The following is a 25,533-nucleotide window of genomic DNA, read 5'->3' as shown; positions in this document are numbered from 1 at the left end:
GTCTTAAATGTACATGTACACAAGCATGCACATAAAACACACACACACACACACAGACATACACGTGAACATAAAGAATTTAAAGTATAATCTTTTTTTGCTAGTGTAGAATATATTAGTGATAAGGGGACTGGAGAGATGACTCAGCATTTAAGAGCAAGCAGTGCTCTTACTGAGGACCCTAGTTCTATAGTACCCACATTGGAAAATTCACAGCTGCTTATAATTCTAGCCCTAGGGGATCTGACATGGTCCTCAGAACTCCATGGGTGCCTGCATATATGTGCACAGGCCCACAAAAACACATACACACATATATGTAATTAAAAGTAATAGGAAAAAATCTTTTTAAAAAGGAAATATTATTAAGTAGGTATGAAATTAAATGTATGATGAATATATCTTATTTCTATTTTCTGTGGTTGGACTTTACCATTAAAACATTTTCCAAAAGTTCAAATTACAAGTATTTTAGATAGTTTGCTTGACATATAGTTTTCAATAGTCCACTGCCTTAGTTTAGTTACTTTGTACATACTTTACCTATCTGAGCTGCAGCTTTCTCTTTTCTTAAAATAGAAGTAATAATACATATCCTTTATATTTTACTGAGTTGTTACAAGCTTCATATAAATGCTTTTGTTAGATATATTTGAGACAGACCGCCTGAAACAGAGTACAAACTGATCCTACATTCAAAACAGCTGGACAAAACAGCCCTACAGACTACAGCCAGGATATCTGAATCTTCTTCGAATCCCCCAAGACAGCGCCCCTTACCAGCAGGAAGTAGTTTGGAAAGAACGACGCCCAAATTCCCAAATATTGTGTATAAATATTTGTTTTCATTTAATTGGACTTTGTTATATAAAATTAAATAAAAAAAGAAGAAAAAAGAAAACAAAAAGATATATTTGAGACATAAAGATTTGTGTGAAATATAATTTATGCCAGGCAGTGGTGGTACATGCCTTTAATCCCATCACTCAGGAGACAGAGCCTGATGGATCTCTGTGAGTTTGAGGCTATCCTGGTTGAGCCAGTTCCAGGACAGCCAGGCTACATAGAGAAATGCCTCAAACACACACACACACACACACACACATTGCACATATAGTGAAATATTAAATCAAGACAGTTAACATCTCATAAAGGTGTATTCTTTTATAAAAAGACAATGAAATAAACCAGATGAGCTGATAAGTATTTTGTTAATATATAAAATTATAATTTCATTTCTAAAATACATAAAAATGAAATTCTAATGACACTTCAAATATGATTTTTTTTTTAGGCTCGAAGCATTGAATGTGAAGTTTTAAAGAAAGAAAGGCAAATGAAGATACTAGAAAATAAGGTATTATCAAATTATGAAAAATGTTTGGGAATAAGAACTTTGTGAAAACATATGACTGGATTTTGAAGGACTTGCCTTACTATTATTCTCCTCCAGAAGGCTTTGTGGAATAATAATGTTTTTACTGATATTTCTTAGAAGAGACTCTGAATTCACCAGTGTTGAATATGCCTTTTAAGACCAAAATTTTATTAAACTCCTTACTTTAGCTTTCTCTTTTTCTTACTTTAGCTTTCTCTTTTTTCTTTAAAATTTCATGCAGAAGTAGCTATATTCATTGTGAATAATCTTAAAATGACAAGTTGCTTCTAGAAATCATTCAGCTATTTTGCTCATTTCTAAAATTGAGCTGCAGAAAAATTCCTGCCCTCTTTATTTTAAGTGGTTTTTATTTACCTGGGTTTCCCTTTCTCTCATCTTAGTATACATCTTGTCTTTTACTTAATCTATTTTCATATAATGAATAATCCTCTGGAAAGTATAATTCACTGTCTGAAGTTCTGACCTGTAATGAATAATCATTTGTTTTTTATTCAGAGGAAGAAAATTGATTTCAACTGGTAAATAAAATAGTTCTAGATTTATTAAGAAGCATATCATGAGGATCTAAGTAGCCCTTCTGTCAAAATAACAATGCTTGACTTTTTTACTAAATAAAAAGTTTTATGTAAAGATAGTTTCATCTGTCATTGTGGATTTTGTTTGTTAATTTATATATATATTTATTTATTTATTTATTGAGACAGAGTCTTAGCAATGTAGGCTTGGCTGGCCTGGAGTTTATTACATAGCAAGCGGGCCTTGAGCTTACAGAGATGGGCCTGACTCTCTCTCCCTAGTGCCCTGTATTAAAGGCATATGTTGCCAAGTCTGGTGCTAATGAGACAAATCAGTGATAATCAGATAAATGCTTTTTGTTTTTTTTTTATGCAGATGTTTTTTCCTTTTGAAATAGTTCTCAATCAGGCTTGGAACATGAAAAATTTTAGATAAACTGCTTGTAGCCAGGTATGGTGGTACGTCTCTGTAATGCCAGTTTACAGGAAACTAAGATGGGAAGATGATGGTTTGAGGTGAGCTTGGGTGCCCAGTGAGACACTAATTAAGAAAAGTATCATTTGTGCCAAGTGGTGGTGGCATACACCTTTAATACCAGCACTTGGGAGGTAGAGGCCAGCCTTGTCTACAGAGCAAGTTCCAGGGCAGCTAGGGCTCCACAGGGAAACCCTGTCTCAAAAAATAAAAAAAAAATCACTTGTAAACAGAAATAGCAATGCTACATAAAATTAATTTGTGTGCAGAATATTAACTATGGCCATGTATGAGTATTACAAGAAAAAATATTTAACAATATTTGGTGCTAATGAATGAGACTGAATTTTTTTTTCTTGTGAGAGTTTTTTACTCTAATGGGGATTAGAACAGTTTATATATCTGAAATTTGAGGGCCTCTTAGAAATCTGTGCTGTTTTTCTGGTACTTAAGATGTTCCTTGGACTAATATATTTTAATTCAGTTCTCTATGTGTTCAGATAAAATAATCCCACCAAGTAAGATATTAAAAAGTGGATTAGTTGGCATTTCAGTAAGAAGAATTGGAATTCTGTCAGGAGATAGAATATCATATTACACTTTTCTTCCAAATTTAATAACATTAGAATCTCAGAAATGAGGATGAGAGAATAACAAGCAATGAAGACAGATCATATTTACATTTTTACATTAATAGAATGACTTGAAATTACAAACAAGCAAGCCTTATGTCATCCAATAGTTTATTAGTTTGAAATTGTTTATTTTGATCAGAATATTGGTAATATGTAATTTTTAAAATAATTTTACAGTGTAATAATTTAAGGAAACAAGCTGAAAATAAAAGCAAGTATATTGAAGAGCTTCATCAGGAGGTAGGTTTTCTTTAATAATATAAATACCCTCAAAATTAACCCAATATTTACACTGTAGTTTTAGAGAGCAATGCTTTTGTTTCTAGTGATTTAGGTGTAAGTCATTTCATTGTTAAGTCTCAATCACCTTAGTAACTAATTAACTTTCCATAATTAACTTTCCATAGAATAAGGCCTTAAAAAAAAAGAGCTCAGCAGAAAGCAAACAACTGAATGCATATGAGATAAAGGTATGTGACATTTTTATTTTTGTTTTCTTAAATACTAGTGGATACATGAGGGTTTAGAAATACTATTATTATTTGTTTATAGTTTAATGATTACCTTCAGATAATGTTATATTTTTGGATTGAACAGATTAATTCTTGTAGGTATGATTAAATGCTCATTGTGATTTAGCTGGGTCAGAATCATTTGAACAGCTTAAAAATATATGTGTGCATGATATGTGTGTGTGTTATTTTCTTTGTCCATATATTATAAAGCAATTAAACATATAATCTATATACCTTTTCTTTAATTTTTTCTCATTTTGATTATGTTTATTCCTCCAATTGTTTCTAGATCTTATCCACTTTCCTACTCACCCAACTTTATGTTCTTTATTCTCTCTTTAAAAAAAAGCACACACAAACCCTACAAAACTGAAATCAAAATATATAAGCAAAAGACCAATAAGAAAAAAATGCCACACTATTTAACTGTGACACAAATGATGATGACTGATGTTTTATAAGGCTCATGAATACAACATAATAAAGAAATGGCATATATATATGTATATATATATTATATATATAGTGCTGCAAGAAATAAGCTGTCATTATAGGATTTTGTACATAGAAAAAAAATAACATTAAGATCTGTGGTACAAGAAATGTTGAAAGCATTTCTTGAGGCCGAAAAAGTAACATTAAACAGAATTATAGATTAGTCAGAAGAATCTAAAGAACTAGAAATGGTAAATATTAAATATATAAAATATAACAAAATTTATAATTTACTTTCCTCCTTTAATTTTTAAAGAGATATACATATTGCTGCTTCAAATTTATAAAATTAGGTTTTGTAGATTTTATAAGATCTATAAATAACATCTATATAGTACCTAAGGCTTAGGGAACACTGTGGAAGAGGGAGTAGACAGATCGTAAGAACCAGAGGGTCAGGGAATTTGCTGTGAGATTGTATCTATTAGTAGCATCAGAAGATATACCCATAAAGACTCACTAGCACTACTACCCAAATGTGAGCTCAACAAAGATGACACAAATGGACATGCCAAACTGAATAGGGAAAAAGCCCTTGAGGCCTCAACCATACACAAAGAACTATAATCAACCGAGGAAAGCTGGGAGTGGGAGAGGTAGTCTTCCCCACAACACTGAACACTAATTGGTTGTTCAGTGCCAAATGTGGTCAGCCCTGAAAATATACATACAACGAACATTATACAGACTGAAGAGGTTATATTTAGAAATGCATGTATGTATATATGTATGCATATATGTATGCAATGACAGTGGAAAAAAAGACCATGAATTTGAAAGAGAGCAGGGAGAGGTATATGGGAAGGTTTGAGGAGAGGGAAGGGACAAATGTAATTAAAATGTCAAAACATTTTTTAAAAATTAGGGGTTGTAGAGTTTACAAGGTCTATAATGTGTAACTAAATAGCACAAAGGTTTGGAAACAAATATAACTTTTGCTGAAGAGTATATTAATATGAAATAGTACATGATTAATTTCTGTGGGTACATATGAGTGTGCATGTGCACACATATGCATGTATGTATGCATATGTGGAGGTCAGAGGATAACTTGTGTGTTTTGTAAACTCGTACATTCAGAAAGAGTGTATTCTGCAATTGTTGGGTGAAGAAGTCCATTAAGATTATTAATCATAGTCTTTATTATAAGGTCTCATTATTGTGTGGTTTTATGTTTTTATTTTTTGTCTTTTTTGGTTATTACTAATGTGAAACTTTATTATTTAAGATGGAACTTGTTAGTTACATTAAATGTTTTATGTACTGATAGAATGTTATTTAAAGCTAACATCTTTATCTCTAATATCATATATTGCTTTAGAACACAAATTTCTTTTTTTAATTTAAATTGGAAACAATCTTATTTTATATATCAATCCCAGTTCCCTATTCCTCCCATTCTCTCATGCCCCACACTGACTCCAATCCAATCCCACTTATGCTCCATAGAAAGGGTGAGGCCTTCTATGGGGAAATCATCAAAGTCTGTCACATCTAGGCTGAGAGAGTATCCCTCTATGGTGAGTGGGCTCCCAATGTTCATTTGTACACTAGGTATAAATACTGTTCCATTACCAGGGGGCCCCATAGACTGCCCAGGCCTAACTCACCCACATGCAGGGGACCTGGTTCCATCCTATGCTGGTTTCCAAGCTATCGGTCCAGGGTCCATGATCTCCCCTTTGTTCAGGTCAGCTGTTTCTGTGGGTTTCCCCAGCATGGTCTTGACCCCTTTGCTCATCACTCCTTCTCTACAACTGGTTTCCAGGAATTTGGCTCAGTGCTTAGCTGTGGGTGTCTGCTTCTGCTTCATCAGCTACTGGATGAAGGCTCTAGGATGGCATATAAGGTAGCCATCAATCTCATTATAAAGGAAGGGCATTTAAGGTGGTCTCTCCCCTATTACTGGTCTCTCCCCTATTACTTAAATTCTTAGTTGGGGTCATCCTAGTATATCTCTGGACATATACCTAGTGCCAGATTTTCCTCTAAACCTGTACAATGGCTCTCTCTATTAAGGTATCTCTTTTCTTGCTCTCCTCTATTCTTTTCTTGACTCAATAATCTTCCTGGTTCCTCACGTGTTCCTCCCCTCTCCACTGCTCCCCTTCTCTTTCTCCTAACTCCCTCTCCACTCCCCCATACTCCCAATTTTCTTGTCCCTTCCTCCTTCTCTGGGGAACCATGTTTGTCTCTTTTAGGGTCCTTTTTGTTTCCTAGCTTCTCTGGAGGTGTGGATTGTAGTCTGGTAATCATTTGTTCTATGTCTTAATATCCATATATGAGTGAGTACATACCATGTTTGCCTTTTTGTGACTGGGTTACCTCACCTAGGATGGTTTCTTCTAGTTCCATCCATTTGCCTGCAAATTTCAAGATTCCATTGTTTTTTTTTTCCCCCTCTGAGTAGTACTCCATTGTGCAAATGTACCACATTTTCTATATCCATTCTTCAGTTGAGGGCATCTAGGTTGCTTCCATGTTCTGGCTATTACAAATAATGCTGCTATGAACGTAGTTGAACAGATGTCCTTGTATGAATGTGTATCCTTTGGGTATATGCCTAATAGTGGAATTGCTGGATCTTGAGGTAGACTGATTTCCATTTTCCTGAGGATCTGCCTGCCATACTGATTTCCAAAGAGACTGTACAAGTTTTCATTCCCACCAGCAGTAGAGAAGTAGAACACCTTTTAACATGTTTGTTTGATACTATGAGCTTTTGATGAGTCCGTGAAACAAATAGAGTTATATTCTGCTTTTAGAGATTAATTTAGTTTTAAAGGTTTTAAAAATTGCATGTGTGTATATGGTGTGCATGCATGTGTGGCACTGCACACATGTTTAAGTCAGAGAACAATTTTGTGGAGTTTGTTCTCTCCTTTCACCTTTATTAAGGGGTGGGGATTAAACTCTGGGGATTAAACTCAAGTTGTTATGCTTGCATAGTAAGTTCCTTTAACCACTGAGCCATTTGTAGAGGCCCTGCTGCTGGTAATTTAAATTGTTAAATGCTTAGGAAGATAATGACAATATTTAATAGTAAAGTTGAACATGCAGCATGTTCATGATCCACCTATTTCAATCTTAGATATGTATCATAGAAAATTACTATACATATTTGTACCATAAGATGTTTATAAGAACATAAAATTGATTAAGGATCTAAAATAATTAAATAATCTGTGTTATATTTATGTAATAGAATATTAACCAAAGAAAATGAAAAACTGTATTTATATATATATAACTATTTGGTGTGATGATATTTTGTTTATGAGATAATAAATAAAGCTTGCCTGAAGATCAGAGTGCAAAGCTAGCCACACTACTCAGCTATAGAGGCCAGGCAGTGGTGGCACATACCTTTAATAAGCCCAGCACTCAGGAGATAGAGGCAGATGGATTCTGTTAGTTCAAGGTTACCCAGAGCTACATAAAATTGATCCAGTCTGAAAGAGGAACAGAGCTTACATAAAAATGATCTCAACACTTGGGGTCCCACACCTTTAATCCCAGCACTAGAGAGGAATATAAGGCAGGAAACAGGAGCTCAGTGCAATCTGAGTGCAGTCTGAGGAGCAGTGTAATCAGAAGCAGTCTGATGTTTGGTGGAGAAAGATGCAGTCTGGAGATACAGTGTGAGGACAGGATCACCCCTTTGGTCTAAGCATTGGTAGAGGTGAGAACTCTGTAGTGGCTGGTCACTTTGCTTCTCTGATCTTCAGCTTTAACCCCAATATCTGTCTCTGGATTTTTATTATTAATGCCAACTAGAACTTGTGTTACAATTTGCAGGCATTGAATAAAAAGAAAGAAAGAAAGAAAACAGGAGGATGAACACATGTACCATGAAAATATTGGATAAATTAAAAACAAACAAACAAACAGTATTTGAGGAAACATAAGAAACAGAGCTAGAAAAAAAAAGTATTAAGTGTATTTACTGAGCTGGCAAATGGCCCAGTAGCTAGAGGCTATTGCTCTAAACCTGACAACCAGAGTTAGATTCTTGGGTCCACCTGGCACAAAGAGAAAACTGACTCCTACAAGTTGTCCTCTGACCTTCACATGCATGTGGTGGCACACTTCTCACCCCCTCTATATAAATAGATGAGCATAATAAGAGGTTTAAAGGTTTAAAACACACTAAAACAATCTTACTTATAAATATTAAGAATATTTTTGTAATGCTTTGAGGAAGTTGAAGGGGAAACCAAAGAAGATGAGCAAAAACCATTATTGATATTGGTAATATCTGTACCTTAAAGTTGATAGTTGATTTATGGATATTAAATGCATTCTGGTTCACTCTAACACTACCTATACCTTCCTGGTGGAATTCTTGTCTTCTGCTGTGACACATTTCCTTAGTTAAAATTTAACTCTCAGGTAAAGAGAATCTGGGATGTAGGTGTTAATTTAGGGTTCTTTGCCTTTTTGATATTACTATATTTGATGTATACCTATATAATATATAAGATATGAGAAAGCTAAAAAGGATTCTTTATAGAAAACATAGAATATTTTTTTTATTTGAATGCATGGGGCTTCAGTGTAAGAGTTATTGATTATCATAAAAACCAATTAAAACTTACCAACTTAAGTATTAAGAAAGGCTGGTCTTGGAGTATTTCCAACACCCCATAGGCATAGACAGAGGCAAGTGTATCTTTGTGAGTAAAGGTCAGAGTGCTCTACATAGCAAGTTTCCAGGATAGCCAGAGCTACATAGATAATGTCTAAAACACAAAGAGAAGAAAAAAAGGTGGGGGGTGGGAGAAAATCATTAAAAAAATAAGTGTGTATAATAACCTGGAAACAAAGATAGTAGGGAAGAATCCACATCCTTGAGAAAGGCTCCCACCCCCTTTGGTTATGATAAACCACGTGCGCTGGTGGATGTGCTTGTGGATCTTGATGGAAAGGAGTCTTTGATTGGATATATATTCATAACAGATACAAAAGAACCATCCTAAGACTACTTGAGCAAAAGAACCATCCTAAGACTACTTGAGTTCTGCCAATGGTGAAAGATCTAATTTTCCTAGGCATTTTTTCTGCTTTGATTTCATAAAAAGAAGTTGTACCTTAGCTGGTATTAACCAAACGGAATGTGTTGACTTAGATCCATGTGTAAGGAACCTTTCGGCACTGCCAGTATTATTCTGCAAACTCTAAGACTCTTTCAAAGGACTGCATTATTGCTTAGGAGATCCTTTCTGGGTGGTTAACTGCAGTGAATTTTCCTCTATTAGCCTTGCTTCCTGCAACTGCTCCTTATCACCTCATAGGACACTGTAGACCCTTTTATTCATGTGCCTTAGTAGCAAGTTCATGTATATCGTATGCTTACATACTTCACTTTGAGAGAAAGGCTGAAAGTTAATTCAGTTTCTACAACTTTAATTCAAGCTGATAGAATTTTCTAAAACATATCAGTGGAAGCTTGTACATATTTTTTATGGAGCATTACTTGTAATTCTTAAGTAAAACGTTTTGAAACAAAAATATGTGTATATTAATTGCTTGGCAATTATTTTAAGAGTCGAGATAGAATGTGAAAGATGAAACACATCTCACTCAGTATATGAAAAAAATCTAAGAAAATGATTCAGCCATAATTTCCATGAATATTTAAGAGTTTACAAAACTACAAATTAGTATGGAATATTTTTGAGTAATCTATGGAATTTACTAAAATAAATGTTACTTTCTTTACTTATAGGTCAACAAATTGGAGTTGGAACTAGAAAGTGCCAAACAAAAATTTCAGGAAATGACAGACAACTATCAGAAAGAAATTGAAGTAAAAAAGATATCAGAGGAAAAGCTTTTGGGAGAGGTAGAAAAACTTAAATGTTAAGAACTTACTGTGCTAAACATGTTTGTCGATTATCGCTAAAAAAAAAAAAAAAAAAAAAAAAAAAAGTCAGTACTTTTGCTGAGTGTTAGTGGTGCATTCCTTTAATCCTAGCCCTCAGAAGGGAGAGGCAGGTGGATCTCTGAGTTTAAGGTCATCCTGATCTACAGAGTGAGTTCCAGGATAGCCAGAGTTACACAGAGAAACCTTGTCTTGAAAAACATAAACCAAAAAAGTCATTGAAGTATTTATAATACAGTATTTTACTTTTCGAAACATACTAAAATAAACCAAACGATGCATTTTTATTCATTTTGTTTCTAATTTTCTGCTGTTTAAATTTTATATTTTATGTAAGTAGAATATATGCTTCTTAAAGAAAAGTTGAATTTATTTTTTTAAAATTTGTATAAGGTCCAGCATCGATGAATAAAAAGACACTTTTTTTTTTTAATTTGATAGGTTGAGAAAGCCAAAGCAGCAGTTGATGAAGCAGTAAAGTTACAGAAAGAAATTGATTTACGATGCCAACATAAAATAGCTGAAATGGTAGCACTTATGGAAAAACATAAGGTAACTTAATATAATAAAATTATTACTTAGACTGCTGCCTACTTGCAAATAAGGATGTAAGCTCTCAGATACTGATCAAGCATCATGCTTGCCTGCCTCTATGTTCCCTGCTATGATGGAATAGACAATCTGTAATGGTAAATCCCAGTAAACTTTCTTCTATAAAAATTATTTCTTAGAGCATATTTCTATTAAAATGATGAACTCAAGGTAGTCTTTTGGTTTATTAAAGAAGTTATTTTCTATACAACAGTATCTAATTATAGATAGACTATTATTGGCCCCGTTTATCTAAGTTAAGATCTTAACCATTCAAAGCTGAGCTGAGGTGCCACTTCCTCCAGTAAATATCTTTTCATTTATAGTAAATGGAAGGAATCATGCTTTCTGAATTCTAGCAGTCTCATAGCATTTACCACCTTTTATTAACTACATACCCATGATATTTCTCACTAATCCTCATACTCTCTATATGTATCTAACACTTATCATGCTGATGAATTCTTAACAAAAGAAAAAATAGATGAAAGACTTGTATTTTTGGTTGTGAGCCTACCCTTTAATGGCTGATCTAGCTTTCCAGCTTGGGGAATGACTTAATATTTGTTGTACTTTTTTATTTTTCTGTTGAGTATACTTCATTTTCCTTCAGATTTGGGAGAAGTAGGTTGTCATTACCTGTTAATTAAAAAAAACAGAATCTAATATTACTATGAAGTAATATATCAATAAGATATTGAATGCAGAATTTAAATATTGTAAACTCATTTAAATTCAGAATGTTTCAATCTAGCGCAGTTTATAATCCATATTGAAAAGTTGTTTTGCCTTTGTTTAGGGAGAGCCTTTTCGAATTAATAGGCAAGTCCTTTTGACATAAATTGAATAGTCTTTGATAGCATTTTTTTTTTTTTGTCATGACAAAAATTTTCAAGGCTTGTATTGTGTTTCCTGTTTTAGATTTGGAATCAGTGACTTTTCTAAGACATCTTGGTGTTATATTCATATTGAACAAGACTTTTCACTTTATAGCTCAGGTTGTCTTTGAACTTTTGATATTCAAGCCCCAGCCTCCTGAGTGGTAGCTATATGGACATGGTGAGCTCACCCAACTCAGCTATACTTAAATTATGAAATTTAATGGTTCCAATTAAAATAACTATTTCTTGTTTTTGTATTGGACTATGTCCAGAACTTTTCTATGTTTCACTGTTTAGGTTTTTAGAATATGTATATGAAAAATGAAAATTCATATTCACACAAGTTGATCATGTTAGTTTTCTTCAAATATCTAATATTTAGTGTGTCAATCTTTTAAAACATAATCTATTCCATTTTTTAATATTCACAAAATGGCTTCTTTGTTTAATACAGCACCAATATGATAAAATTGTTGAAGAAAGAGACTCAGAATTAGGACTTTATAAAAGTCGAGAACAAGAACAGTCATCGGTGAAGGCTGCTCTGGTAAGACAAAACAAATATCAATAAAAAACAACTCTTAAAACAAAGCATTTAGGAAAAAGAATAATACTAAGTAGAATCATGATATTTGATATGTAGAATCACACTCTTAGATCAAAAAGTATATACTTTCTAGTAGAATCTTTTTCCAATTTATTTTATGTTGTAGCATAAGGTGTCTTTTGAACAGAAGTGTTAAAAAGTCAGTGAAACTAAATTTAAAGCTTTGATATTTGGATAGGAGAGTGGGGTGGAGTAAGAAAATACAAGTACATGTATGTATGCATTTGTTTTATGTATACATGTATGTTTTTTGTTTTGTTTTTTATTGTTATTTTTTTTTTTTTGTTTTTGAAACAGGGTTTCTCTGTAGCCTTGGCTATCCTGGAACTCACATAGATCTGCCTGCCTCTGCCTCTAGAGTGCTGGGGTTAAAGGCATGTGCTACCACTGTCTGACTGCATATATGAATCTTAAAAGGAAATTTTCTGAGTTAAAATTTCTAGATCACAATTTATTTGAAGCAGTAGATTATAGTTTCATTGTCTTGAGAAATTTGCATTTTTCTTTTTCTTTAGGAGATTGAACTATCTAATATCAGAAATGAACTTGTGTCCCTTAAGAAGCAACTTGAAATAGAAAGAGAAGAAAAAGTAGGTTTTGTTCTATTACATGTAAGATAATTGTAGGGTTTTTGTACCATGGTCATTGTATTTTATAAATGTCATAGTATATAATAATTTGACAAATCTGGGTAATTATTAGTAAGAAAATACTGCTGTTGTCTACTTTTCCATTCAAGAATTTAATGCATTTAATTTAACAAATATATATGTACTTTCAAGAATAGAGATGCTTTGAAACATGCTGTATTTGAGAAATATTATTTCGAGGGTTGAAGATATGATTGTCAAGTTAAGAGCATGTACTTGTTTACAAAGTATCCAAGTTCAGTTCCCACACCTACTGAGGTAGCTCACACTTGTTTATAACTGTACTCTAGAGGGAAATTCAGTGCATCTAGTCTCTGAGCACCTGCACTCTACTGCACATACCTAATTTGGATATGTATCCATAATTAAAAATAAAATAATCCTTAAAAAAGGAAATGCTATATGTAGAGGGTCTAGGTTGGTCCCATTCAGGATCCCTAGTCGTCAGTCCAGAGCCTGTGAGAGCCTGTGAGCCCAGTTAGTTGTTTCTGTGGGTTCCCTTATGATGACCTTGACCCCATGGCTTGTACAGTCCTTTCTCCATCTCTTCAACAGGATTCTTGGAGTTTGGCCAAATGATTGGATATGGAACTCTACATATGTTTGACAGTTGTGTAGCTTTATCTATTTGTGGACTCCTAGTAGTGGGATCAGGGCTTGTCCCTAATGCTTAGGCTGGCTTTTGGAACCTATCCATATACTGGGTTGCCTTGTGCACCTTAATACAAAGGGAGGAGCTTAGTTGTACCTAAGTTTGATATGCCATGCTTTGTTGACATCCATGGAAGCCTGTCTCTTTCTGAACAGAAACAGACGAAGAGTGGATGGGCAAGGATCAGGGCCAGGGTGGGGTGCGGGGGGAGGGGGGAAGAGTGATGGGGAGAATGGGAGGAGAGGAGGGAGGGGAAACTTTAGTTCGGATATAAAATAAATGAAAAAAATGAATCAATTAAAAAAAGAAAGTCTGGAAAAACATACATAAAAGGAAATACTATTTTGTAGTAAGTGCTTATATATTTAATATGAATTTTATTGAAAAATGTCTTATATCCTTGTGATATTTTGTAGATTGCAAGGTGCTGTGACTCACACTGAAAAATATCAAATTACCCTATTTAAACTTTTTGTATGTCAGATAGTCTGCAGAACATTTATATCTAGTTTAATAATTATTAACGTGCAATATTTACTGTCTTCTTTTTTTAATGGTTAGGTTGTTTATTCAAGATTACATAAGAAAGTAGAATAGCCTAGAATTCAAATCTGTTTATATTTTGAATGATCCCAAGATCTGTTCTAATAACTCTGCAACTCTGGTAAAGAATAGTTTCAACTTGAAGTCTCAGTGAGTTTGTTAACTTTGTTTCATACTTAAGTCTTTCATCTTTTTTCATTCTGTGGAAAATTTCACACAAATATATTTAAATATTCTCATACACACATACCTTTTATTATTTCACAAGTTTTTAAGGTTAGGATTTTGATTTTTTTCTGTTTTTTGAAATTTGTATATTTCTAATATATATTAAATAGATGAGTAAGTTGATTTCATTTCACATATAGTAACAACATACCTTTATCCTATAAGTTTCAGTAGAAAAATCTTTGTCTTTACTTTTTTGTGTGCTTGATTAAACTCTGAACTTTCTTAAAGTTTTATGTTTATTTTATTTTGTTTTGAGATGCTTGGGATTGAATTCATTTTTCCTCTTTAATAAACACAAATAAAACCTCACCTTACTAAAGACTTTAACACACATAATATTACTTACGGTCTATTAGATTTGTATATTTGGCCTAACCATTTTCTCTAATTTCATTGGTGTCCCACTTTTTTTTTCTAGAGTGTAGAGGTGAGTCTCCATGTATTTATGTAGTTTTCTTGCTATGAAAATTTCTAGTTTTATGTGTTTTCATGATGGAATACAAAAAGTCATTTCAATTATTATTTTTTTTAAAGAGTTGATTTGTGGCCTAGATTGTGATCCATTTTAAGTAGGTTCAGTAGGCTCCTGTGGAATGCATGTTCTGTATTTGTATCAGCTAATTCTATTTGTGTTATAGTTTAACTCTGAAAATTCTGATTTTTTACTTTAGATGGCCCATATGAGGGAAAAAGCAAGATGTTGAAATCACTCTTGTTATTTCAAGATTTGTTGACCTTTTATGGTTTTGTTTGATTTTTGAAATTGGATACCCTTGTGTTTGGTGGAGATATAATTATAACACTACATAATTTTGGTGATTTGTCCTTTTATTAATATGTTACAGCCTTCATCTTTGTTTGCCTAATTTTTGATTGACATATTCTTTACCAGGTATACCAGTTAGCTTTTGGTTTCTATTTATTTTGTACATTGTTTTTCAAACTTTGACTCTTAGGTGTCTTTACTAGTCATATGTGTCTTGGAGACAATACATACTTGTATCTAGGCTTTTAGATCAAATCTGCAAGTCTGTATTTATTTATAATTATTTATTGGTGTATTGAAGCTATACTGGGAGTTTTTTTTAAATTGTTCCAGTGATTTCTTTGCTTTTTTGGGGGGGGTTGGTTGGTTGATTGGATTTTTCTTTTTTTCTTTTCTCTTTTATTAGTATTATTGCTTGCTGGCTTACTGTGATGGGCATGGTGGATTCCTTTGCTCATCTTTTCCTCTCATATAGTTTATTCTTTCCCATGCTTTAATTGAGAAAGTCTTTTTTTCCCATGTGTATTGTGTTCCTTGATCTACTTTAGTGCAGTGGTCATAAATTGCATTAGTTTGTGCTTGTCTTGACACATACTTTATATGTCAGGTTGTGTTTTTCTTTTCTTTTCTTTTCTTTTTTTTTTTTGAGATAGAGTTGCTCTGTGTGGTTCTGGCTGTCTTGGAACTCGCTGTGTAGACCAGGTTGGTCTTGAACTTCCAGAGGTCTACCTGCTCTGCCTCCTGAAGGCTGGGATTTAAGACATGTACCACCATTATCTGGCTTGTATATCAGTTTTTAAAAGGTAGTTTTTCTGGATGTAATGATCTTGGATTGGACTGTTAGCAAGTGGATATTAGACATGTCTAAAGTTCATCAAAGTTATCTTCACTTTGTTAGTTTTTTTTCTTTCTGTATGAAGGAACCTCTGTGGGCCACATTTAACTTTGCAATCTATAGTCCAGACAGGCTATTTCAACCTTCTAAGGCTCTTTAGATCAAAGTCCTTGCAGTAGTTAATTTTTTTGATGGCAGGTGTTTCTTGAGTGATTGGGAGGGGTGGGAAGCAGCCACAGCCTTGAGATTTGTACAGGTGAAGGACTTGAAAGATTCAACTCATTATCCTGTACACTTTTGGCACATCATTGTTCTCAGTCTATTTAGTAGTGAATAGCAGATTGGTGACTCCAAAGTTCAATCCATCTGCCGGTGTAAAATAATCAAAGTCATGATCTGTCCATCACCTGGAATATTGGGGTACTCTATGCACTTCTAACCCAAGCTGAGCCTACTGTCACTTATATCCTTTGATTTGTCAGTGTCTGGGTTTCTTGCTCTCCACAACTGTCACTTTGGGCCTTCTCTTACCTGGCTCCTGTAATTGAGGCTTCCTGGTCTGTGGTTATTTCCTGATTTTAGGTCCCTGGGGTAGCTAGGTTTTTAGTAGTAGACCTTTTCAAGATCAGATCTGGCCACTGCTGTATGAATCATGTAAGTGAAAAAATTAATTTCTCTCTCCTTCACCAGCTCACACAGAGACATTCTCTGGTTTATTTTCTCTTTTAGAAGTACTGATTTTTTAAAATTATTTTGAACAGAGTTTCAAGATTTTCAGTTCATCTTTCCTTATTCTGTGGCCAGAACTAAAACAGAGTATGGTAGTTTATTCAGATTGTATACTTAGGATTTAAATATTGATTATAGTTCATGTTTATGGTCCTGTTCTCATGAAAGAGACCCAGTTCAATTCTTTTAATCTCCCAACCCTGATAATACTTCCACTCTTCACTGGTAAGAAAGTTTCAACATTATATACTCTAAGTATTAGTGTTAGCAAAGAGTTCTGCATTTGATTACCCATAAGTCTGAAAGCTTTATTTTCAGGACACAAAAAGTAGGTTAGGTACAATATGTATTTGTGATATTATTGCAGATATTGCAGAATGCTTCCATAAGACATTGCAAATTGATGTTTAAGTTTGGACACAGGGTTGTTCTTTTCTATTTTGGCATTTCATGCTAGTCTTGTTCACGAAGACATATTTTAGGCACATTTTACTTATCATGTTAGACATTATTAGGCACTTTAGTACTAAGAAGCCATGATCAATTATCTACCACCAAAGATATTTTTGTATATGAGCTAGTTCAAACCATTGAAACACATTCTGTCAGCTGGGTGTACTAGAAAAAGTCATAGTTGTTGTGACTGTAGCTGTGAGAGTGCTTTCTCTTTACTCTAAGAACCATGGTATCCCTAGAATAGATACAATATTGCTAGTTTAACAAATATGCTTTGCCCTGGAGAACATATTCTAGATCTTTAGAGTAGATCCCAGTTGTCAGTATAACTGAAGGCTAGCCACTGGTAGATGATACATATGAAGATAAATACTATTAAATCTGTTTACTGCCAGATTCTTTCATAATGAAGTGAGTTCTTTTGGTTAGGAGCAATATTGTGGGAGAGATAGCATAGTGTATACAAGGTGAATGATCCAGCTTGGATGGATACTGGCATAGATATTAATAGCAGGCAGAGCAAGTTTGTCTAAAGCTCTGTGCACTAGAACAATTTAACATCTCTGAGACCTTTATTCTTCCTGGAAGCTATCATCAGCCTGTTTTATATATTACTGTCATATTAAAAATGTTTGGTATATCTTAGTTAAGATTTTCATTGCTGTGATAAAGACTATCACCATAAGCAAGGGTTTATTTCATCTCACACTTCCATATCCCAGTCTGTTATCAAAGGAAGTCAGGACAGGATCTTAAGCAGGAATCTGGAGACAAGATCTGATGCAGAGGCTGTAATGGGGGTGCTGCTTACTGGCTTGTTCACCATGGCTTTGGTCACCCTGTTTTCTTATGCACCCCCCAGAACCGCCAACCAAGGATGGCACCACTCACAATGGGCTGAGCCTTTCTACATCTTCAATTAAGAAAATGTACCATAGGCTTTCCTACAGGCCAGCCTGGTGGGGGCATTTTCTCAGTTGAGGTTTCCTCTTCTAAAAGGACTCTAGCTGTGTCATGTTAACATAAAACTAGCCAGAAGCACAGTGCATTTTCAATTCTGTAAGCAAGACTTAGGTTTTCTATTTTAACTACTGAATAAACACTATAGCCTAGTTTGTTACACTTTTATCATAGTCTTCATTTTTTTTTTTTTTGGCTGTTTCTGTTCTGTACACACACCCTTTTTATGCAAAGGTAGATAATGTTTGTTAAGTTTGTATGCGAATATGACATTTTGCTGTTCAGAATATTATTTTATACATCATCTTTATTTCATGTTAAAAGTTAGTTCGTTATTCAAAATACCATTGTTAATACTTTGTTAATATCTGAGGGAAAAGATGATTGTATCTCTCACGACAGACCATGATTTGGATTTTCTTTGCAGCTCTTTGTTGTTTAGTTACTTGTCTAATTCCCTTACTCCATAGTTTTGTTCATCCATTTCATTTTACAAGTAAAAGAAACTCACTAATGATTCCACAGATATACAAGAGATAGAATCAAAAGATAAAGTCAAATAATGACTCTATAGAAATGAGTTTTATTTACTCTTTTATGGTTATTAGAAAATATTTTTACAAGTTTGCTTTATTTTGTATTAATAGTATTTATCGGTATATATAATTTGCCATTTTTAACAGGAAAAACTAAAACTTGCAAAAGAAAACACAGCTGTTCTCAAAGATAAAAAAGACAAGGTAAGAAAGAGTTTTATGTTGTTCTGTTTTCATTATAACCAATTTATTTTCAGTTCAGGATGTTGAACCCAGGGTCTTTTGTGGTTAGGCAAATGTTCTGCCACTGGGGTTTATCTCAGCACCAACTCATTTTTCAAACATTTATTTAGAAATAATTCTTGTTACTCATAAGAAGGAAAATAACTCAATGTCATACAATTTCATTTCCAAAATTATTTCTTACTATATTAAAGGTATTAGTTAAAAATTTAAAACATTTTTCATTTTGTTTTGTTTTGGAGACTTAGAAATAGCTTCAATATAATTATTTAAAAACTTTTAATAGCATTTATTCTGTGTGTGGTGGTGTGTGTGTGTGTGTGTGTGTGTGTGTGTGTGTGTGTGTGTGTGTTTGCCACTGTGCCAATGTGGAGGTCAGAGGATAACTTGTGGGCACTGGCTGGTTCTCCTTCCATCATGTGTGTCCTTTGGATCAGATGAAGTTTGGTAGGTTATTTGCTGAGCCATCTCACCATACATACAAACATAATAAAATAATAGTAATAAAAATGTTATATTAGTAGAACTCTCTAAAGTGGAAGGAAGTGCCATTGTAGGGAAGAAGAGTTAATCCAGAGCCTCTAATTTACCAGTTTTGGGATTAAGCTGTTATTTTATAAATAATGGTGACACCTTCTAACAAACATTACTATTATTATAGTTACACTGAAATGAGAAACAGATTAATCTTGGAATAACTTTGTGACCTTGGAGTTAAAGAAAGAGAAAAAGGAAGTATTGAATTTCTCTTTTTTTAAATTTATTTTATATAACCAAGTCCATTTAAATGAAAACAAACATTTATAGACAATCTTTGGGAATTTGGGCATCGTTCTTTCCAAACTACTTCCTGCTGATAAGGGGCGCTGTGATGGGGGATTTGAAGAAGATTCAGAAATCCTGGCTGTAGTCTGTCAGGCTGCTTTGTCCAGCTGTTTTGAATGTAGGATCACCTGGTACTCTGTTTCAGGTGGTCTGGCTTGATCAAACCACATTAGTCTGGAAGGAATCCACTGCTTTTCATTTTCTGTGGAAACAAAAATAGAAATCCTTTCCCCCAGTAACTTGTCCTTGAACTTAAATTTTGGAGTCAAAGCATTTTTTTAAATTTAATTTATTATTTTACATGTTGATCCCAGTTCCCTCTCCCTCCCTCACTCCCTCCCTCTCAACCTCCCTCACTCCCTCCCTTCCTCCCTCCCTTTTACCCTCTCTGCCCTCTCACATGCACTCTAATCACCCTCCCATCCCCCACCCCAATTCCATATGTAGGGGAATGTCATCCAGTAGGGGTCATGTAGGTCTGACAGGTCATGTGAAGTAGGGACTAGGGCTTCTCTCCTGTCTCTAGGTTAAGGCAGTTATCCCTCCATGGGGGATGTGTTCGCAAAGTCCTTTTGTGCTCCAGGGATCTCTTGAGAGTACTTGATGCTTTATTTTCCCAGAAACTGTACCAGACACTTGAAAAGATTATCACTGGAGAAATTATCATCATAATAAAATTATTCAGCAAGGTTGTAGTCAGTGCCCTATATGATAAAGATGAAAAAATATTTAATCACTGATATTCTTTTGTAAATATAGACTATTCATATAATTAAAATATATGTTGTTTTCCTAGAGATATGCTGATTCATGTTTAACTTTATAATATACACAATTATATGTGTTATCAGATAGATTAGTAAGTGCTATATCTTTTATCTGGGGAGTCTGCATGTTATTTATGCTGCACAACCTAAAAATAATCATTATAGAATTGAAGAAATTTAACTAGGGCTTTGAGAATTATACTTTTTAAAATCATGCTAGAATATCATATATCTAATATGATATTCTAATCGATCTAATTGATCAAATGTTTCTGACTTTGTGTAAGTTACTTAAATTCTTCATACCTTAGTTTTCTCATTTCTAAAGAGATTATTTTATTTATAGTTTCAATTTTTTTAGGAGGATTGAGATGGTATTTATAAACTATTTAATCTTTGGCATAGACTAAATGCCATATAAGGTAAATATAACAGAGAATCAGTGTGTGTTCTGTATCATTTGAAATACAATATTCAGAAAATTATGGTGTTTATAGAAATACATGTTTCTTTGATAATTTCCATTATTATGAAGAAAGATGTACTCTTCAAGGGATATGTTTGGGAAAGCCAGGGTTGTCTTTGAAACAGTCAGATAAATGGCATTTCCCTGACATGGCCACAAGGTGGTGGAACAGTGACTTTAAATTGCCACTCTGAGATTTAGTTGGGGAGAATCTGTCCTGGAAAAGCTATAATAGTCCAAGTATGTCCTCTGATGAATTCAATCCAGAGAGCAGAAAAAACATGAACTTTCAGTTAATGGTAGAAACATGTATGAAAAAGATACATAAATACAATTGAAAAAAAAAGTGCCAGGCCTTTACTTCTGCTTTTGGGAGGCTAAGATGCTGCAGGTTCAAAGACAACTTGATATACATAGGTGTCCCAAATCAATTCTCATAAAAAGTCCAGAAAAATTCCTACCGGCTGGAAAAATGGTTGTGAAGTGATAGATCATTAACATGAGTCAGTAACCGAATCATTTCCATTTAGTAGCTCGATTTTTCTAGATATGCAAATTTAAGTCTAGAGATGTGCTTGTAATTACCTGGTAAGATAATAATATATCCAGAGAAGAGAATATTATGTGCTCTTAGTTAATTTTTTTAATATTACCTGTAGTCACTTAAATTTTAACAAACCTGTAGTCAGTTAAATTTTAACTTTTTATTTTTATGTAATATAATTTCTTTACTGATTCTTTGGAAATTTCAAATCCTATACTCCAATTCTGCTCACCTCCCTATCCCTCCATCTGACCCCCAAAAGAATAAAAAAAATCAAACCAACTAACTAAACATCCTGAAAAAGAAAACAAACAAACAAATCCTTTGCTCTTCATCTTTCCTGCCTCTTCATTACCTCTTCATTTGTCCTAGTGGTATTGGAAGCTTCAGTGTGTGTCCTACAGTGTACTCTTTTGTACAATCAGCTCTACTTGGAAATGTTCATTGCAGTGAGTCATTGATCTGGTTCAAGGTCTCTGGTTTCTGGTACACCATCATCAATGGATCCTCACAGAAACTCCTCTCGGATATACTGTGGCCACCCTGAGTCATGGAGATCCTGTGGGTCTTCTTTCATAGGATCAGTCCCTTTTATAAGCTCCAGCAGGTTCTAGATGGGGTAGATGTTATGGTAGTCTAACTCAAGGCCAGGGTCTTGAGCTGGTCAGTCCAGTCCACTGGGGTCAGCCCCTCAGGCAAGGGACAGAGCCAGCACTTCCATGCCATGCCATCAAGACCAGCTCTCCCTTGCCTATGAGGGGTGTGGTCTTCTCTCCTGAATGTGGGGGCCAGCTCTTTTGCTACAGTGAAAATCAAGGCCAGCTTTTCCAGGGCCATCGAAGGGTGGGGCCAGCTCAGCATGACCCTCTAATTTCATCATGAATGGTTCCTATGGCCCCCTGTGGTAACAGGGGCCACAGACGTCAAACATAGCCCCCCCCCCCCATCCCAGGTGCAGCAGGATCACAGACTCAGATAGGCCCTCAGCAGCCGCTCAGGACTGGTTGACATGACTCTGGTGCCAGTACAGCCCCCAGAGACCAAGGTCGTGGTCCAGACCCTGGGATTCCATGTGATCTCTAGTGGTGTCACAGGCCTAGGACTTCAACACTGATCCCAGCTGTGGTAGGACCACAGACCCAGACATGGTCTTTGGCAACAGCCAGATCTGGAAGTCATCATTGCCTCAGGTGTCAGTGCAGGCTACTCAAAAGGGCATGGCCCAAGTGGCATTGTGCAGTGTAGCCCTGGGACAGTAACGTGGCTCTAGGTGGCAGCCCAAACCCTGGACTTGGATGGAAACAGGAGCCTCAGGCCTCAGCACAGACCCTGGCTGCAGTAGTGCCACAAATCCAGACTTGGCCCTCTGCTGCAGCTCTGGCACAGTCATCATCACCATAGCACTGGGTAGCATCACAGGCCACTCAGATTTGTATGACCCCATGGGTTTTCTGTCTTCATTCATGTCTGCACACTATGTGCTTATAGTTCCCAAGAAGGCCAGAAGAGGGCATTGGCTCCCCTGCAGCTGGAGTTAAAATTGGTTGTGAGCTACTATGCAGGTGCTGGGAATGGGACTGGGATACTCTAGAAGAGAACATCCAGTGCTCTTACCTCCAGTGCTCTTAATCGCTGAGCAAACTCTCCAGCCTTTTGCAAACACTTTTTAGTCATTCACCTTATACGCCTAGTTTAAACTCATTCTCCAAGTTCAAATACCCAACTTTTGAAATATGGTACTTTAATCCTGTGTGTGTGTACATAAGCATAGCTGTGTGTATTTCATTCTGTCAGTTGAGTATTTTCCATAATTGTATTAATGGAGATGATATGAGCAAAGAAAGAGATAGAATAGAATATGATGTACTTGGAGTTCATATAATATTCCACTAAAGTAATTATTACTACCTTTGAGGACTTAGGATGTAACTCAGTCATAGGGGACTTCCTAGCTTGTGTAAAGCTCTAGGTTTGATCCCAGTACACTCACACACATGCACTCTCTCTCTTTCTCCGTTTCTCTCTTTCTTGTGTGTGTGTGTGTTTTACTAGGAAATTTTTATCATTTACTAGGTTATATGTGTAATGTATATGGAAAGAAATTGCTAGCAATTTATCATGTGAATACAAAGATAAGAGTTGAGAAAAATCATTGAGTTGAGTAAATTTGTAACATATTTACTCTCAAAAATGGAGCAAATGCCCATTTCTTTCAGGTTTTGTTTTTCTGAAAATTTCCCTGTTGGCATGTTTCCCTCCCATTAAAAGACGAATGCGCCTGAAAAGTGTATTTTGGAGTTTGAGGCAAACACGGACTTCATACTGACAAATTATTTTAAAAAACAAACTAATATGGTGTATTCATTTTTGTCTAATGTAGAAAATACAGGTATCTTTACTGGAATCAGCTGAAACCACTTGTCAGAAATTTGATTCTAAAACAACTCCTTCACAAAAATCTCGGATTTCTTCATCAATGGATAGTGGCAAATCCAAAGAAAACAGAGATTGTATGCAGACATCTGCCAAAAAAATTTTATCTACAGCATTCGTAAAGGTTGGTTGATAATAAATTAACAGTAATTTTTTTTATAAAAATGTTTTGGTATTATATGCCATAGATTCATACATATATACCCCTCCCTTTTGTGAAGACCATTTTTTTATGGTATCAGCATGAAATAGTTTCATTTTTAAAATCATTTTGTCTTATTTGTCCAAACTTAATGGCATCTTGGGCAGATTCCATAACTGGCTTGTCATTTTTCAATGAAAAGTCTTGATATGGGAGATCTGGTTCTGATTTGATGCTTTCTGGACTGCTATAGTTATCACCCAAATTACTATTTGTTGTACATCATTTTTCTGCCTTTTATTTAGCAGGTACCTTAGAGTAATTGTCATTAGCAAGATGACTCAATTTTAGCTCCCTTCTGCATGTTTACTTCTTTTGGTATTCTGAGACCTGGGTCTCTTTGTAGTCTTTGCTATCCTTGACTTGCTATTTAGACTAGGCTGGTCTTGAACTCACTGAGATTCTCCTGCCTCTGCCTCTGAAGTGGGATTAAAAGCATGTTCCACCACACCCTGTAGTGAGATAGTCCTTCTGTAGCACTGACCACACCCATTGGGGGGTGGAGCCATGGGCGGAAGTGACCTGTGGAAAGAGGTCGGAGGGGGCCAAGTAAGGAGCTCTCTTGCTGGCGTGACTTGGACAGGAGAGGATCGGGTTGAATTTCCTGATGTTCATCTGTCTAGGTTGTAAGTTATTTCTCCCTGAATAAACATCTATTCGGCCTATTTGTTTATCCTGATCCTTATTTACCACGATAACACCTAGCTCACATTTATTTAATTTGCAGGAAACTCATACAACCTTGCCACACTAAGTATAAGTGCAGAATTTTATTCTGATAAACCCCTCCTTTATATGTTGTTCAACTCTTACGTTTTCTTTCCCCTGCTCAGCTAGATACACAGATGACTAAATAGATTTGTTACCCAGGTTTATAACTTAAGAGAATGAGACATTCCTACCCAGTATTGAAGACTGATCTATACAAGAACACTTCTTTTGCAAGTTGAGGTGCAAAGTATCTGAACCTGTTTCCACTCTTTTAAATTGAAAATTTTGTCTTATTTTCTTCATTTCCTTGAAATAAATGGGAAGAAGTATTTGTTCATCATAGGATCAGTTCTTTCATTTTTAAATAAGACACAGAGATGGATTTGGCTTCAAATATATTTCATATTCTTTATGATATGTGTTGTTGTTGACCATTCCAGCAAGAAAGAAAAAAATGTTCAGTCCAAATCTGATAAATACAAATATTATTCAGCTTATGAGAATTAGTCAACTTTAGTTCTAGTGTTCTTTCTATTGTTATGACAAAGTCTGTCATGGAGGAAAGTCAGGGCAGGAACTAAAGCAGAAGCCAAGGAGGAACGCTGATCAGTGACTTGATTCCCATTGCTTGCTCATCTTTTCTTCTACAACTCAGGCCCACCTGCCCAGGGTTGCACTCCCCCAGTGGACTGAACTTTACATTAATCAAGAAATTGATGCAAAGACTTGCCTATAGTCCAGGCTTATGGAGGCATTGTTTTGATTGAGGTTCCCTCTTTCTAGATCACTCTAGCTTGTGTCAAATTGACAACAAATGAGCCAGCATGACTATATAGCTTAGAAAAGCCTTTCTTTATATTAAATTATCCACAACCACATTGTTTAAAATATGAAACAATGTTAAAGAATAACTTCAGTTTTAAAACTTCATTTAAATACTTCTAAGAAAAAATACAGATCTTAATTATTCACCTTAAATTAAACCAA

At 34.9% G+C, this 25,533-nt stretch overlaps 1 protein-coding gene across 1 annotated transcript in view; it reads left to right on the top strand.

Moving 5' to 3' along the window:
• Nucleotides 1-25,533, top strand: part of Sycp1 (synaptonemal complex protein 1) — a 100,513-nt gene that overhangs the window by 68,159 nt on the left and 6,821 nt on the right. The window contains exons 22-30 of the mRNA XM_051199129.1: nucleotides 1,295-1,357; nucleotides 3,202-3,264; nucleotides 3,432-3,494; nucleotides 9,763-9,879; nucleotides 10,360-10,470; nucleotides 11,845-11,937; nucleotides 12,513-12,587; nucleotides 18,503-18,559; nucleotides 23,581-23,757. Coding sequence (XP_051055086.1) covers nucleotides 1,295-1,357; nucleotides 3,202-3,264; nucleotides 3,432-3,494; nucleotides 9,763-9,879; nucleotides 10,360-10,470; nucleotides 11,845-11,937; nucleotides 12,513-12,587; nucleotides 18,503-18,559; nucleotides 23,581-23,757 — 819 coding nt within the window. The remainder of the gene's footprint in view (nucleotides 1-1,294; nucleotides 1,358-3,201; nucleotides 3,265-3,431; nucleotides 3,495-9,762; nucleotides 9,880-10,359; nucleotides 10,471-11,844; nucleotides 11,938-12,512; nucleotides 12,588-18,502; nucleotides 18,560-23,580; nucleotides 23,758-25,533) is intronic.

This window comes from Phodopus roborovskii, unplaced genomic scaffold (assembly GCF_943737965.1).
Source record: "Phodopus roborovskii unplaced genomic scaffold, PHOROB, whole genome shotgun sequence".
Classification (NCBI taxonomy): domain Eukaryota; kingdom Metazoa; phylum Chordata; class Mammalia; order Rodentia; family Cricetidae; genus Phodopus; species Phodopus roborovskii.
The sequence above is the reverse complement of the archived record's forward strand: the minus strand, read 5'-3'. Positions and strand labels throughout refer to the sequence as shown.